At 39.7% G+C, this 17008-nt stretch overlaps 1 protein-coding gene across 1 annotated transcript in view; it reads right to left on the reverse strand.

Moving 5' to 3' along the window:
• The window catches only part of LOC140506439 (lactotransferrin-like), an 83788-nt gene extending 73788 nt beyond the window's left edge, over window positions 1-10000 (reverse strand). Inside the window, 3 exon segments of the mRNA XM_072613618.1 lie at window positions 53-219; window positions 6839-6971; window positions 9931-10000. Of these exon segments, the coding sequence (XP_072469719.1) occupies window positions 53-219; window positions 6839-6881 (210 nt within the window). The 5' untranslated portion in view covers window positions 6882-6971; window positions 9931-10000.
• Window positions 10001-17008: the final 7008 nt, after the last annotated feature.

Here is a 17008-nt window from a genome sequence, read left to right on the forward strand (position 1 = left end):
AGATGGAAGTGGAAGAAGATACCCTCTTCCCACCCTGCCCCCCAATACTTACCCAGATAGCCCTGAAACAATCCTTGTAGGAAATTTTCTTTACACAGGTCAAACTTGGGCTCGTGGTACTGGCCAGGACCTCTTTAAGCCTATTACACTTCTCCTGTTCCTTTTCTGATTGGACACACCATCTCACTTGTTGCTCTGTAGTAGCTAGGCACAGCCCTACTGGAAAGAAGCCAGAGGGAGAGAGGGAGAAAGTAAACGAACCCATAATCTTTGTTGAAAGAGATTTTTGCTGGTAACAGAAAAAGGCAAGTCGGAGCTCTCTCCTGTTGTAGTCATTTTTAGAAGCACAGCAGTTAAATTTCAATTTTGATGCTTTATAATCACATATAAGATAAGTAGCTGTGCTCCTGTTGGCCCTGGGAAAAGATGGATGAGAGGAGAATTTGTTTTACCATCAACTTTTGATTATCCAGAACAGATAGTTTATTCTTCTGATATTTCCCCTTCTCCACTGCACTGCTGTGTCCCACCCCCACCCCCACCCTTTTTTTTTCTTTTTATCATTAGCATTTCTACTGGGGCTGGAGAAGCCAAGGAGAATAAGAGAAAACAGCTTCTCCCATATTAGTTTGTTCTTCATTAGTTTGCTTTTTGTATTGCTTAGTTTTTTAACAAACCTTACTTTTTACTAGAGAAGACATAACAAAGTCCTTGATTTACCTTGATTTAACTATGGATTAAAATTATTTCTTTATCTTTAACAATCATTGGCAACTGATACAGGTTTTAGGGAAGTATATTCTAGGTGGAGTGCTTTCCTCTTTCTCAACCTGTCACAAGCTCATTTTCCTTACTCCTCCTTCCTGATGCCGTAGAAATCAAGGAATGTGTTCTGATATTTTCACATTAATTACTAAAAATGCAGCATCTCTTCCTAGTAATCATCTCCAGGTGCCCAGATTGTTTATTTATTAAATATTGTTTATTTTTAGAAACGGTAATGATGGGGTGCTTGGGTACTTGTGCTTGGACCCCACTTCTGAGATCACATTTCTCCCTAGACTCAAAACACTATTCCTGACAGTTTTCTCCTCAGCCCAAGGACACTATGCTTAGCAATAACTCAAGAGTGGGGCCCAGTACAACAGACTGTCTTTCCCTATTACAAGAACAAGCTGACCTCCATAGAATTTTCCTTGTAAAGGCATATAAATATCTTGTACCAATAGGATTATCATGTATTGATTCCCACAGTTATCATATATGATCTAGAGGTCAAGCTATAGACATCAACTCTCAAAGGTATCTTGCTACAAACATAACAGACCAAAAATATACCCCTTAGGAATCTCCCCCACCCCAGGTTTCCAGTAGTGAAGAAGGTCTGTGACCAAGGTTGTATGTTATCACCTAATTGGCATACTTGCCACATAACCCACTACTTTTCCTAAGGAGTTTAGCGTTACAGTAAATCTTTGCCAACTTGACTTAAAGAATGTTTGAGTCCGTGAATTCCTTCCAAATGACCCCTTTCTGTACTTTGGTCCTTGAGGGGTCCCTGAACCCCCTCAAACTGCATCAGTAAGATTTATTTTCCCATTAGCATTTGTTCAGTTCTCTACATATATAAAACTTCTTAATCTCCTAGGCCTAATACAAACAATTGACTATACTCTTTTTCTTAAAAAAATTCAAATAGCTTCATTTTTTGTCTTTCTATTTTCTTTTTTGATTACATTTAATTTTTTTCTTTTTTACATTCATTTTAAAATTTTGAGTTCCAAAATTCTCTCTCTCCCTCCCTCCCGTCTTCTAACCTCTCTACCCATTGAGAAGGCAAGGAATATGATACCCATTATTCATGTGAAGTCATGCAAAACATATATCCATATTTTGGCTCTACTCTTTGTGGTACATACTATGCCATACCATACCAAATCATGCCATGCCTTGCTATGCAATATTATGCTAAGCTACATAATCAATCTATCTTTCTATCTATTTATAATATAGGGCAACAAGCAATAAAACAAAGATATAATTATCTGATCAACTGTGAGATATACTTAACTAAAGTCCTCTTTAACCATTACTACAACTTCTGACTTCTTAACCCTAAAAATAGTCTGTGGACCCCAAGTTAAGAACCTCAGCCTTAAATGATCCACTTTCCCACTGAAAATTTCCTTGTAATAAGGTAAAACACTTAAGTAAAGTCAGTTCACACAATAACCACTTTTAATAGTGTTTACTGTCTTCCACATTGATAATCTTTCATCTCTACTGAGAGAAAAGAGGTATATTTCATTGTCTGTTTTCCTAGAACCAAGATTATTCATCATAGCTAATCAGAGTTAAGTTCTTTTAAGTCTTGTTTTTATTTTCATTATTGTAGTCACTGGGTATACTGTTCTCCTGGTTCTACTCACTTCTTGCCTTTACCTGGTGATATTTCTTTGAACCCAGCTAGATTGAGAGGCAAGGTGGTATAGTAAAGGCAGAACTGGATTTGGAACCTGGATTTGAATCTTCCATTTAGTAACTGTGTAGCCTTGGGTAAGTCAAGTAGCCTCAGTTTTTCCTTTTATAAACCCCAGAAACTTACATTAGAAAATCTGTAAGATCCCTTATGGCTCTAAAGTCTATCGATCAGGTGGTCCAGAGACGATAGACACACTAGCCTCCTATTTTAAAAATTTTCAAGTTTGGTAGTACCTAAGTCAGTCAATCAGTCAGTCAACAAACATTCATCAATTGCTTACTACTTGTGAGGCACTGTGATTAAAAAAAAAAAGCAAAAGACAACCCCTGCCCTCAAAGAGCTCATGGTCTAATGGGGGAAATAATGTGCAAAAAATTAAATACAAACAAGATATATACAGGATAAATTGGAGATAATCAAGGAAGATGTCTTTCTACTGTCAAAGAATTTGAAAATAAAGGATTACCTCTATGAAAAGGAAGACTTTAAGGGAAGGAGGATCCTAGCCCGTCATTGTCAATATTGCTTTTTTTCCCCAAAGTTCCACTCCTTGTCTAATATAAGATCTTACCTTTCCTGACCCTTCTCAGGTGCCTCCCTACCCACCCACTTAGTTGCTAATATCTTTCCCTTTCAGATTACCCTCATCTGCTCTGCATGTGTTGATGCCTAGAGATTTACATATTATCTTCGCCCAAAGAATGTAAACTCCTTGAAGGTAGGAACTGTGTAAAGCTTAATTCATGCTTTTTGAAAGTTAAAGTATATGAATATGATAGAATACTATTGAGCTGTAAGAAATGATGAAAGAGATGGTTTCAGAAAAATCTGGGAAGATTTATATGAACTGATACAAAGTAAAATGAGCAACCAGATGTCCAGGAGAACAATGCATATGGTAACAGTAATATTGTAAAGATAATTGCAGAAGAGTTGGTAACTCTGATCAATCCAATGATCCACCACAATTTCAAAGGACTCATAATGGAAAATATTATCCAATTCCAAATTGAGAACTGATGGACTTAGAGTGAGGATTTTGTTTCCATTGTTTATTTTTCTTGCTTATTTTGGGGAATATGACCAATGTGGAAGTATATTTTGCATGACTTCATGTGTGTAATGGTATTATATTTCTTTCCATCTCACGGAGGGGGGAAGGGTGTAGAAAGAAGAAAATTTAGAGCTGAAAATAAAAATTAAATTTAAAAAATAAATAAAAAATTTAAAATACTTGTTGTCTCACTGACCTATGACATGATGCCAAAAAAAAAAAAAAAAAGAATCTCTTCCCTACAAGTAGGGTATAGGTGTATGGAAAGTCAAAGGACAGAGTGATCACTTCTGACTTGGAAATCAGGGATGAAGTAGCATTTGAGTTGGACTTTACAGGGCAGAATTTTTAGAAGTAGTTTTGCAGGGTTGCTGGACAGAAGCAAAAGTATGAATAGAGAGCACAGGAAGGTAAAGTATAAGGCATAGGGGTATGGAGACTGACTGAGATATAGCTAGGCATTTTCATGGGGGTAAGGAGCAATAATGGTTGTAAATGAGCCTGGGGGAAGAGGTGGTTAAAGGGGCAGTAATTCAGAAGACAGCCTAGACACAGGCAGAGTAGTTACTGTTCAGAGAGGGGGTGGTTTGCTCCTTGACTCTGAGGTGTTTCAGAGAAAGGGAAGGTGGGCCCGGAAGAGGAGCACCTTGGTGGCAGGATCTTAGGATTAAGATGTCACTGTGCCACACAGAAGTACCAGTGAGGCAAAGTATGGGGACACTTGTAACTATGGGGAGCATAAATAATGCCACCCTCCAGTCAAGAAGGAAGCATGCCTCCCTACATTAGATCTTGGGCCAAAGCACCCCTTGTTATTTATGACTGGCAAATAAGCCAATATAGCCTATACCCCAAGTTGCATATTACTCTACATCTTCCTAAGGCCATTAAGAAACATTAGTCTGCATTTTTGTTTATTTGATCTCTTCCTTCCTTCTCTCACCCGTCTCAATCCTCCATCTGCCCATAAAATAGAGCACAAATGATCAAGAGCTCCATTCTGCCCTCACTGTCCATTTAAATCAGAGACCACTCTCTCTTTTGTGCTGAGTAGAGGTCTGCTGCCTTCAGATTCCTTTGGTAAAGTCAGGGCTCAGAATTCAGCTACAGTCACTTCCAAAATGCTTGTTGGTGGCTTCAGAGGAAACTTATATAGTGGGAAATGCTGAGGGTTCCTTTGCCTCCTCATTTTCCTCCTGCCCCCCACCCCCCCAAAAAAACCTCCAAAAGCTAACTCCAATGTAACATCTATTAGGTGTTTATGACAAAGTTACTCAAGAGAATGAATGGAGCTAATGTGCAAATTTGTAGCACATTTTGTTAGGGTATTATTATTAATATGTTACTTACAAGGAACATGTCAAACTCTCCCTAAAGAAGTAACTAGACTAAACTAGAGAGAAAACATGGGTTTCCCTCAAGGAAACAAGAGCTGAAAAGGACCTCAGAGACCGTCTGATTGAGGAGTCAGCAGATTGTGGCAAAATATTTTAAATAAATACTTTAAAACCAAAGTAAATTTAAAAAGAAAGAAATGAGTAAAAATAATGGAGGGGAATTCACAAATATTGATTATAACTGAATGTGACAAAGGGATGTTTATGGCAGCTCTCTTTGTGGTGAAGAACTGGAAATTTCAAGAATCGCCATCCATTGGGGAATTGCTGAACAAGTTGTGGAGTACGATTGTGATGGAATGTAACTGTGCTATAGGAAATAATGAACTCAATGATCTTAGAAAGGCATGGAAAAACTTGTTCAAAATGATGCGGAGTGAAGTGAGCAGATCCAAAAGAACACTGTATATAGTAACAGCGATATTGTTTTAAGAATGACTGAGCAACTAAATCATTTTGACTATTATAAATACCCAAATTAACTACAAAACACAAATGAAGAAAGATGCTATCTGCATCCAGAGAAAGAAATTATAAATAGCAGTATGTATAATTTTACATATATGTATATATTTGCATCTAATGGTAGCCATCTCTAGGGCAAGGCTAGGGTGTGGGGAGGGAAGAAAAAAATTTACATGATAACTTTGTTGAATTTTTGGAGGGAATAGCAAATTGTACATGGCAGATTTGCAGTTTCATGTGCAATCATCTTTTTTTAAATTGTAACATGTTATGAAAATGCCTGTTTTGTTCCCTGAATTGAAAGTAACATAAAATTTAAAAAAATTCTTAACTTCCAGGTTGTACAAAAGCAGGCAGGCAGCAGGCCAGATTTGGTGCTTGGGCAATAGTCTGACTCTTCAAAGTCCAAGCACCTCGTTTTAAAAATGAGGGTCCAGGCATGTTAAATGATTTGCTCAGCCATAGGTCACTAAGTGTCAGAGTCCGAGTGTGATCCCAGGGCCCCTGACTCCAAAGCCAAAGCAATAATAAAGGGCAGCACTGTATTTCTCAGACAACCTATAGAAACTAAAACTTAACTAAACTTTTTTTTAATGAACAAATTATACTTTAAAAATACAAATCTTGCAATTGGTCTCTTTAAATAAAATTCTTCTCCTAATCTTAAATTAAAGAACAACATGTTCAACCTTATCTTTCGGGGCAAAAAGGTAGGTTTCTGATTGGAACTTGTCCTCTTGGACTAAGCCCTTCTGCATGAGGGGAGGGAGGAGCAGCTTAGGAACTGAGGAATAGAATTGAAACTTGTAACTTTTTTTTACTTTCCTTACCCATCACAACCATAATCCCAGGGCCACATGTTCTAGGCTGGAAACTTTTAAAACTGACCAGAGAAGTCAAAGGGGAAAAAACAGTTGATTTTTACCCTGACTGGGAAGCAGCCCACTGGAGCTCCCTGATGTGAGTAGGATGCTTCAGGGGACAGGAGGAAGGAAGGCAAACAGTCTATCTGACCACAATAGAAGTACCATCAGGGCAAGCGAGGCACAATCTTTATAGTTCTGGCCAATCTGGAAAGGTTCTGGAAGAGGGACTGTGGTCTGTCAGGAGACCAGGTTACTAGATATGACTACCTTTTCTTCCCTGAGCAAAAACCACTTTTGTGGAAAGGAAGAAAGCAGTAAATGGAGGAAGGAAATGTAACAACAATGGTGGCTGTGGGCAATGAAGGTTTCCCAGAAACTGATCTGTAGATCCCAGGAAGCCTTACCGTGTCATGAGTACTGCTGGTATGTTAGAGTGTATCTGGGCCCTGCTGGAACACCTTGTTTGTCTACTGCCTATAAGAGATCAGTTAATGCAAAACCAATTCCTCCTGCTCCACCCCTCACATTGCTGGCATTCTTTCTCTAAATTAGTATCTAGCCACTGGTCACTTACCTAGTAAACCAAAGGATAATAAGGTAGGGAAGGTGAGTTGCATTTCCTCGTTGATTCTGGGTTTTGCAGCAAGGGAGTGGTAAGGTGTCTATCACTTAGGTTCTGGGATGGCCTCTTAGCTGTTCTCCTGGCCCTGTTACAGAGAGACAGGAACTTTTAGCAGAATTAGTGACCTAACTATGTTTGTCCTTCCTTGTTGCTCAATAGTTACTCAACCCTCTCACTCATCCCTTCCCCTCCTCTCTTTGCACACATAGACACACATATATAGGCACACACTAATAAGTCCATTTTCTGGAAGACTTAGGGTCTGTCACAGCCCTGGAGGACAGGCTTAAGGGGAGCAGAAAGAAAGGAATGAGAATTAATGGGACTGGGATGAGAAGAAACCAAGGAAAAGGAGAGTCCCAATTCTTTGTAGGTTCTTGGATGGACAGCTGGGAGACAGTATAGTATCAGTCTGACAATGACGCTCTTAATTCTGTAATAGCTTCTTAACTGCCTCCTGCCCTTTGGATCAAATCAGATTCAGCAATTTGTTTGTTTGCTCTTCTTTGTTGTCTAATACTCATTCTAAACCTTTTCATCCCTGCCCTGCTCCACACCCCTTCTCACTCCACACTCCCATTCAGTCTGCCCATTTTCAGTAAGGTGCAGGCTCTAGTATAGTGCCTAACATAGCAGGCTTGGGTAGAAAAAGTGGAAAGGAATGCTTATTCCTGGAGAGCCAGGTGAGGAAAGGAATAAAAGAAAAGCAGCAGATGTGTACAGAAGTCCAAGTGCATACAAGTGCCATGAAAGTCTGCTCCTTCTGGGTAGAAAGAATGCTACATTTGAAGTTGGAGATCTATAAAAGACCTTGAGTAAATCACTTAAAGCTTTAGTTCACTCATCTGTAAAATGAAGGGGTTGAATACGTATAAAAATATTAACAATTGGTCTTTCTGTAGTAGCAACAAAATGGAAACTAAGGGGTACCTGTTTATATCATAAAGAAATTCTGATATGTGAATATAATGGAATATTATTGTGTCACAAAAAATAATGAAATGGACAGTTTCAGAGAAAACTACGAAGATCCATATGATCTGATACAGAGAGAAGAGAGCAGAACCAGGAGGGCGGTTCATGCAATAACAACAATACTAGAAAGAAAAGCAACTTTGAAAAACTTCAGAACTCTATCAGGGCAATGACTGACCAGGATTCCAAAGGACCTCTTGGCAGAGAGGACTTGCATTTTTGGACATAGTCTCTGTGGGAATTTGTTTCAAGTTTACAGATTTGTTGTGAAGACTTCATTTTTTATTTTTACTTTTTTCTCAATTGTGTTGGGGCAGGGAAAAGGGAATAAATGCTGGTTAGTTGAAAAAGGTAAAATAAACTTTAAAAAGTAAAATGAAGGGGTTGTATTAGCTAGCTTCTGAAGTCACTTCCACCTCTAAATCCCTATCTGTTAATGGAGAGCATGGTATGATGGGAAACACCCTTCCTTAGGAAGCAGAGAACCTGAAATTTGAAGCCTGGCTTTGCCACCTCTGTAAGGGGGCAGAATCTGTTCTGCCCTAATTATTCCAGTTGTAGGGTAGCATATTCTCCGACAGAATACTGAGGTGCCAAAGAAAGACAGGCTCATACCAGCCTGGCATTTTCTTTCTTCTCTTTGATGTACCATCACATTTCTGCAATTTAATTCCCCTGATCCATATGCAAACACTGATTTACCTGTACGCAGGGTGTTGTGAGCTTTAGTCTATCCTGTTTCAGACCTGTTTTTCCACCATTTCTTCTTCTATTTGACTTCCTCTTATACCCTACCTGTTTTTCTTTTGGACTTTTAGAAAGAAATCTCTTAATTACCTTTCTGTTTTTCTTTTGTTGATGTCCCTGGGTGCAATATTTGTTTTTATTTCCTGTATTTCTGTTGTCTCAGGTAACCCAGAACTTCTGAATTTCAAGGTAATACTGACTATCCTGGCCCCTACCACTTGAAGGCCAGGTTACCTTTTATTATTATGTATTGTTATAATATATAGTATATTACATATCCATGATACATAATATATAATATTATGTATAATATTATTATGTATTATATGTTATATTTTACCCCATCCTCAAGATTCTCTTATACCCTTTAGGGGAAATGAGAGGGAAATGACTATCAAATGGCTACAACCCCAACCAATGGTAATCCCCCAAATGTAGGGGAAGTCCCTTGCATTCATGTTTCATTTTACCTTTAACAGTCAGATTCGCTTTTACAAGTAAATATTCACTTGAAGATATGACCAGAAATATATAAATTTACCCCACCTCCCCCAGCCAACCTGTGGGAGGCATAATCCCCTTCCCCTCCCCCAAACCCCTTGCATCACCTCAGTCTCTGGAGAGAAGGGGATTAGGTTCAAGGACAAACCACAACAACACAGTTCCAAGTTCAAAACCTTCCTTGTGTGAGGGTCTCTGGGCTTCCCTACCAGGCTGGCTGCATCATGTTGCCTATAATTTTGTCAATATGGCTCAAACTCCTGAATCAAGTGGGGACGACAACCAGCACATGAAATGAAGAAACTGAGGACAAATGGCTACAGACAGCCCCCTCCCCCAGGCCCATTTCTCCAAGTGGGGCAAGAGAAAAAAAACAGGGGCTCAATGTCCTTCCCTTCTCATTGGTTCAGTTCATGCTACTGGGTTGGTATATGGGTGAACTAGGATCTTCATCCTCTGGACAAAGTAGGAAGGAGCTTGAAGTCTGAGTCAGTGGTAGAAAGAGGATGGCTTGTCTCAGTCTCACCAGTTTTAAAAACACAACCTTTCCGGCTATGCAGCCAATCAAAGGAGACTACATATACCCACCCATTTAGTAGGGGACCAAGAGGCCCCCCATGTTAGGAGATCTGGGCATGCCCCAGCAAAGCCCCCCAAGAGTGCTCAGAACAGCCTAGGTTGTACAAATAAAGCATGTTTCCCATTACACTGACTGCCTCTCATTATGCGTGTTGCAGTCCTTGAAGTTTGCCCTTAATGCCACTAAGGAAGAGGTCAGCTTATACGGTAAGAACATGTCATGAAGCAAATGAAAAGCTTACCTACTCCAGAGCACCCAGTCCCTCCAAATTCTCCACCTCAGACTGACTTCCTGCCAACAAAGACAGAGCTTCTGCCCTCTGAGATGGAAAGCAATTGGAGCAGACTGTGCACAAGCTGGTATTGTTCATCTTTCATTTTCTAAGAAGACCAATGACATCATGGGGTGATGTCTTGACTTGTGCAATTGGATTTAAGTGAGGCAGTAACCTCATTCTTTCTTTCATAGTCATCCAAGTCTAATGTTCTCATTACCCATTCCACCCAGGGAAGCCTTCATATCTATATACCCATATGTTCAGAGTAACTGTGTGTTAGAATGTCTGATAACAGAATTTTCATAGAACTCTGGCGAGGGAGGGGGGGTTGTTGATTTTATTTTGTTCTTATTTTTATTTTTGTTGCAAGAAGTGGTTTTTAAGAGCTAGAAGTGATCTGTAGAGGTGCCATAACTAATTTGATTTTGTTCTGTAGTTGTCATTTTTGATCTAGGATGTCTCAGCACCTGTTGCAGGGACAGCTGAAAGCAAAACATCAACTTCAGTACTGTATCTCCATTCCCTCTAATCATTGTACAGAGTCAAGAGGACTTCTAGGAAATTGTCCCCTTCTTTCTACCTATCTGCTAAAGCATGTAATCAGTACTTAACAAATGCTTATTGACTGACCAACTGATTAAAAAAAAAAGTAATGTTTTCATTGGTCTAATATGAATGGCTATGCTAATAAGAACTTTTTTTTTCTTCTTTTTAAGCAGTATCTTCTTTTCCTCTGAGTTCAAATCTGACCTCAGACACTTACTAGCTGTGTGACCCTGGGCAAGTCACATCTGTTTGCCTTAATTTGCACATCTGAAAAAATGGGAATAGTACTAGCACTTACCTCCCAGGGTTGTTGTAAGGATCAAATGAGATGATATTTGTAACACACCTAACACAGTATTTAGCACATAGAAAGTGGTGTATAATGGTTAACTATTATTAGCTATTATTATTTTTCCAGCATAAGTGTTGTACCTGCTATGACCAGAAGCATATTATTCTCTCCCTCTTCCCTATTATTCTCTCCCTTCTCTCTTTCTCTCCACACACACACACACACACACACACACACACACACACACACACGTCATCTGCAGAATTATCAAATACATGTGTAAAAACAAGCACCTGACATACTCAGGATGGTCTGCTATCACAGGTTCTTTGATCTACTTTTCTAAAAGGAAAGGCAACTTTTGAAGGGTCAACAATCACTTTAATCAAGCACATATATCATTCACTTAGTTCAGGGGAAAAAATCAGCACCCTGAACTTCAGAGAAAATAACAGAGAAATCAAAATCAACAGACAGGGCTTCCAACTGTCTGACAGTAAACAATACACACTTCACAGATCAACAGACAGATAACTGTCTAACCATACATACATAGTTACCAGAAAGAGAAGAGCCAATATGTGGGTTTTCAGAGTGGGGGTGGGTTCCTTAGTGGCTGCCCAGAGTCTCCTCTGACCAAACAAACACTTCCAGTGAGTAAGTCCCAAAGTAAAACCTCACCTCGGAGTATATATACACTTTTCAGAGCCAGAGAGCATCACAACCCTTGAGAACCAGTGCCTCATTAACAAAAGGTGTGGGCCTTCCTACAAATCTCTTTTAATCAAACTCCCCTGGTTTTTCCCTGTGTCTATATCCCGTGCTCACTTGTTTACTAGCAATAGCTAGTCCAGACTTAAGGACAATTCATGCAACATTAAAAAAAAATGTTAAATGGAAGTGGTGGGAAGCAGAAAGAGTGCCAAGTAATAGGAAGGCTGTGGTTTGTGGCAACGCAAATTCAGCTGTCTACCTGCAGTTTCAGGAAGATGGAATTACCTTGTTTTACATTTTAGCATCATGTGCAGTCCCAAGAAGAAGGGGGCTGCAGGCACAAGGAGGAATTCAGGGATGTGGAGGTCAGTCAGTGAACAAGCTTTTATTAAGGTATTATTCTATGTGAGATACTATGCTAATTGTTGGGATAGAAAGGAAAAATCAGGCTCTGCCTTCAAGGAGCTCACATTCCAATGCAGGGAGACAGTATGTAAGTATTTAGGCACAGACAAGATATACACAAGCAAGGGGATGCCCTCTCCCTTGGTACCTTAGGATAGGCTACACACTAACCTCCTTGTTCAGTCATTTTTCAGTCTTGTCCAACTTTTTGTGACCCCATTTGGGGTTTTCTTGGCAAAGATACTGGAATAGTTTGCCATTTCCAGATCATTTTACAGGTGAGGAAACTGAGGCAAACAGAGTTAAGTGACTTACCCAGGGTCACACAGCCAGTAAATGTCTGAAGCCAGATTTGAACTCAGAGAGATGAGTCTTCCTGATTCTAAGCCCAGTGCTCTTTGCGCTGTGCCACCTAGCTGACTCTAACCTCCAGGTAAGAGTCTTTTCTTAGTCTACAGTGGGATTTTCTATTTGCAAAGATGGTCAATGAAATGGTCTCATTTTTCCCCGAATGCATAGCAATTTTCTTTTCCTACCTAATTCACTAAGCAGAACCTCACTGGGTTTGTTCTATACCTGGGAATATAATTTCTGCCTCCCCTGGCCAGTACAACAAGCTCCTGCATCTTTTGAGTTTCATTTAGTGGTTTAGAAGTTTTGTTGCCTGATGTTTTTGCTCCAGTTTTTTTGTTTGTTTGTTTTTGGTTTTGTTTTTTTATGAATTGGACAACCCAAGAGGTAAAAACAATAGATCAGGGGGGTCTGGGCACAGCTCTGCCATTTCTCACTAGTATAATTCTGCTTCTGATCAAAGCACTACACTTCCTTGGGACTCATTTTTCTCATCTGGACAATGATGGGGCTGAATTAGATGGCCTCTAAACCAGTGATCCTATGATTCCATGATATCTCATAGACAAGGATGAGGGAAGTCCAACAACTCCACACTATTTATGAAAGGCCTACTGTATATAGAGTACTGCACTTAATGCTACAAGTGACAGAGTTAAACAAAGTGCCCCTATAACTTTGGGAGATGGGACTAGATGATTTTTAAATCTCCTTCTGGCCCTAAGGACTATGATTTTATAAATTTTTGAGGACTTCTTTTTAGAACTATAGATTGTCCAACAGGAAGAATCGTTTTAGATCCCCTCCCATCTTGGAGGCAGGTAAAGATTCTCATTCTTAAATGCTTGTTGACTGACTCACTGGACATATTAAGTACAAAGCTATCCAAATTTCTCCCCACAGAGCAAAGATCTCAGACCTCATCAGTGTCTTGTGAGACTTGGTAAGGGATGGATCTAGAATTTCTAAATTTCATGTTGCAAGAGGGTCAATTAGGTGGTGCAGTGGATAGAGCACTGGGGCTGGAGTTGGGAAGACCCATAGAGTTCAAAGCTGGCCTCAGATACTAGCTATGTGACCCTGGGCAAGACGCTTAACTCTGTTTGCCTCAGTTTCTTCATCTGTAAAATGAGCTGGAGAGTATCCAGTATCTTTACCAAGAAAACCCCAAGCAGAGTCACAGAGTCAGATATGACTAAAATGACTGAACAGCAAATGTTGCAGGAAGAGTTTTAAGCTGCTTTCAAGAGAAAATCCAGGGACCCTGGACTTTGGCTTTTTCTGAGAATGTACAGTCAGCCTTTCTATTTTCTCTCTCTCTCTCTCTGTCTCTCTCTCTGTCTCTCTCTCTGTCTCTGTCTGTCTCTCTGTCTCTGTCTTCCTCTCTTTTTCCCCCTCCCTTTTTCTCATACTCTGCAACTGACCTTCAACTCCCCTTGGAGGTTTCTTAGGACAGGACATTTTGGGTCACAGTCAGACTAGGATAGGGGCTGGCACTCCCCTGAAGCAAAATAAGCCCAAATATTTGGTTATGTGGTAAAAACCTGTCCTGGCTTGGATGCCCTCTCATTACTATTCTGGATAGAAACTCTAGGTCAGCAGCTGCTGAATAAGACTGGCTCCACCTAGGACAGAAAGCAACAGAGACTTCCAATATATTACCACCCACTCTGGGTACCATCTGGGCACAAGAACCCATGAAGGCTGTTTATCATACAGTACAAAAGAGAAAGACAGAATGTCCATGTTTGCTATTTCTACATAGGATGAACTAGTTCTCTGAGTATATCATCTGAAGATTTGTTTTTGTTGGAGACAAGACCTGTAATTTTTTTTGGTAAACTCTCCATTGGGAACTTTTCTCTATCAGCACAGATCAGCATCTGTTTGGCAACATATAATTTTAGAGAGTTGCTTAGGGCACAGAGAGGTTGAATAACTTGCTTCAAGTCACATAGTATGTGTTGGAGGCAGAACTTGAACCCAGGTCTTCTGAGGTCAGCTCTCTATCCACTATCTCATGTTTCCATCTCCATCTTGATAAAGGAAATAATAATAGTATCATGTTTTCACATTATCTTTAATTTTCCAAATCCCGTAATATATTATCTCATGTGACCTTTACCACTATCCTACAAAGCAGGAAGGATTGATATTAATGCAAAAATGGTGTCAGGATATTCCCCAGTCCTCACATAAGGACATGGATACAATTTTGGAGGACCTCTCACATACAGTCTCTCTACCTTGTGCCCCAGGGAAAATTCTAGAGATATTAGTTTCTTGCTGGTTTTGCTCTTCCTAAAGGGACCCCTCCCTTGCAAGCATCCAGGGTAACAAGACATTAAATAAAGGATAGCTTTTATTTACCTTGATCAAAGAGCAGAATTGGATTATATTGGGTAACTAGGTGGTTTAGGGGACAGAATGTTGGCCTTGGAGTCAGGAATATCTGAGTTCAGACCCCACCTCAGACATTTGCCAAGCATGTGACTAGTTAAGTCACAATTTCTCTAGTGATGACTCAGTTTCTTCATCTGTACAGTAAAGGGTTTGGATTCTATGGCCTCTAAAGTTTCTTTCAGCCCTAAATTTATGGTCCCCCAGCTATCAGGAAAACTATCTTTCCTGTTTCAGAGGTACCTATGAAGTTTTTTCTGTCTAGAAAGTGACATACGCTGTGTGGCTCAGAGTCCCTAGGGAGTGTGCTTTCCTTCCAGCATTTCCAAACCATCAGACTTACACAGATCACACAATTCACACAGCATCAGTGAAGGGTTACGTTTTGGTGTGTGTTTTGCTTCTTAACTGATTTCTCTAGCAAAGGTCTAGGGGTTTGTGCCACCTCTGTGTTGCAAAGACAAAAAGTAAAATAATCCCTATCCTCAAGAAGCTTATATTTTCTTAGAACAAGTAACACATATACATATATTTATGCTGTACAATGATATAAAATATATGCAAAATAATTATTATTCCCATTTTATAGATGAGGAAGCCAAGGCATGAAGAAGTTAAATGACTATGGATACAAAATGAGATAGATATAAAGGTAGGATTTTTATATATGTGTTCTTTGCCCTACCCCCCCCCCCCCCGACCTCCTTCCCCACTTCCTCCTGCTTTATACCATGATTCCAAAGGTTTTTCCCAATGTGATACAGCAGGGAAAGCACTGTCTTTGGAATCAAAGGACCCAAGTTGAAATCTTACTTCTGTGAGACTTACTTGTGTGACTTTGAAGAAGTCCCTTATCCTAGTGGACTCAGCTTCCTTATCTATGAAATGAAGAAGGTATACTAAGTAGCCTCCAAAGCTTCTCCTGGCTCTAGATTTATGATCTTTTCCAGAGTGGCCAACATCTCCATGTGTCCCGAGTATTGTCAACAGAAAAGAAACCCAGGGATCTTTACAGCTTTTTATTAAGTTCAGAAACATAATCCAAAAGGAGATTCTCTCAGATCTTCTGATTCTCTCTGATACTGCCCTGGAGGCAGATGAAGGCAAAGCTCTTAGCTGATGCCTTGAAAATGTTAACTCAACCTTTCTCTCCCTCTTTCTACAGAACTAACAATAACTTTCTGAAAAGGTTTTGAGGCAAAAGACTACTAAAGTTTGTTCAGAGAACTGCCTTCTTATGGAAAGATGTTGCTGGTAGGGAGGCTAAGAAGTTAAACGCATATTCAGTTTTTCAGCCATGTCTGACTCTTCATGACCCCATTTGGGGTTTTCTTGGCAGAGATACTAGAGTGGTTTGCCATTTCCTTCTCCAGTTGATTTTATAGATGAGGAAACAGAGACAAACAGGGTTAAGTGATTTACCCAGGGTGACACAGCTAGTAAGTGTCTGATCTGGATTTAAACTCAGGAAGGTGAGTCTTCTTAACTCCAAGCCCAGTGCTCCATCTACTTCTCCACCTAGCTGCTCTAAGTGAATATTTTTTGCCAATTTATAAATGACATTTGACCTCTGCTTGAATTCAATAATTTCTGCTGTCTTCTTATTCACTGATCTGTGCCCTGACTTAGTTGCTTAAAATACCAGACATAGCTGCAGAGTGGCTGTAACCAGGGATATGCTGGCAAAAGTGTAACAACTGACTCTCCAAAAATAAAATACATGTATAACATACTTAAGGAAGCTAGGTGGCATAATGGATAGAGCTCTGGAGAGTTCAAATCCAACCTCAGACACTTTCTAGCTGTGTGACCCTGGGTAAGTCACTTAACTCTATTTGCCTCATCTGTAAAATGAACTGAAGAAGAAGGCAAACCACTCCAAGAAAACCCCAAATAGAGTCATGGAGAGTTGCATAAGCCTGAAATGACTAAGCAACAATAACATACTTTTGAATTTAATCTACATCATTATTATTATTTTCTCCATCACTTTCTTATGTCTTATTTAAGTGGTGTTTTATTCTTTTTTTTTTTTATTTTTTAAAATTTATTTATTTAACTTTTAACATTCATTTTAACAAAATTTTGGGTTACAAATTTTCTCCCCTTTTATCCCCTCCCCCCCCCAAACACCAAGCATTCTAATTGCCCCTATGACCCATCTGCTCTCTCTTCTATCATCCCTCTCTGCCCTTGTCTCCATCTTCTCTTTTGTCCTGTAGGGCCAGATAACTTTCTATACCCCTTTACCTGTATTTCTTATTTCCTAGTGGCAAGAACATTACTCAACAGTTGATCCTAACACTTTGAGTTCCAACTTCTTTACCTCCCTCC

This window comes from Notamacropus eugenii, chromosome 5 (genome assembly GCF_028372415.1).
Source record: "Notamacropus eugenii isolate mMacEug1 chromosome 5, mMacEug1.pri_v2, whole genome shotgun sequence".
Classification (NCBI taxonomy): domain Eukaryota; kingdom Metazoa; phylum Chordata; class Mammalia; order Diprotodontia; family Macropodidae; genus Notamacropus; species Notamacropus eugenii.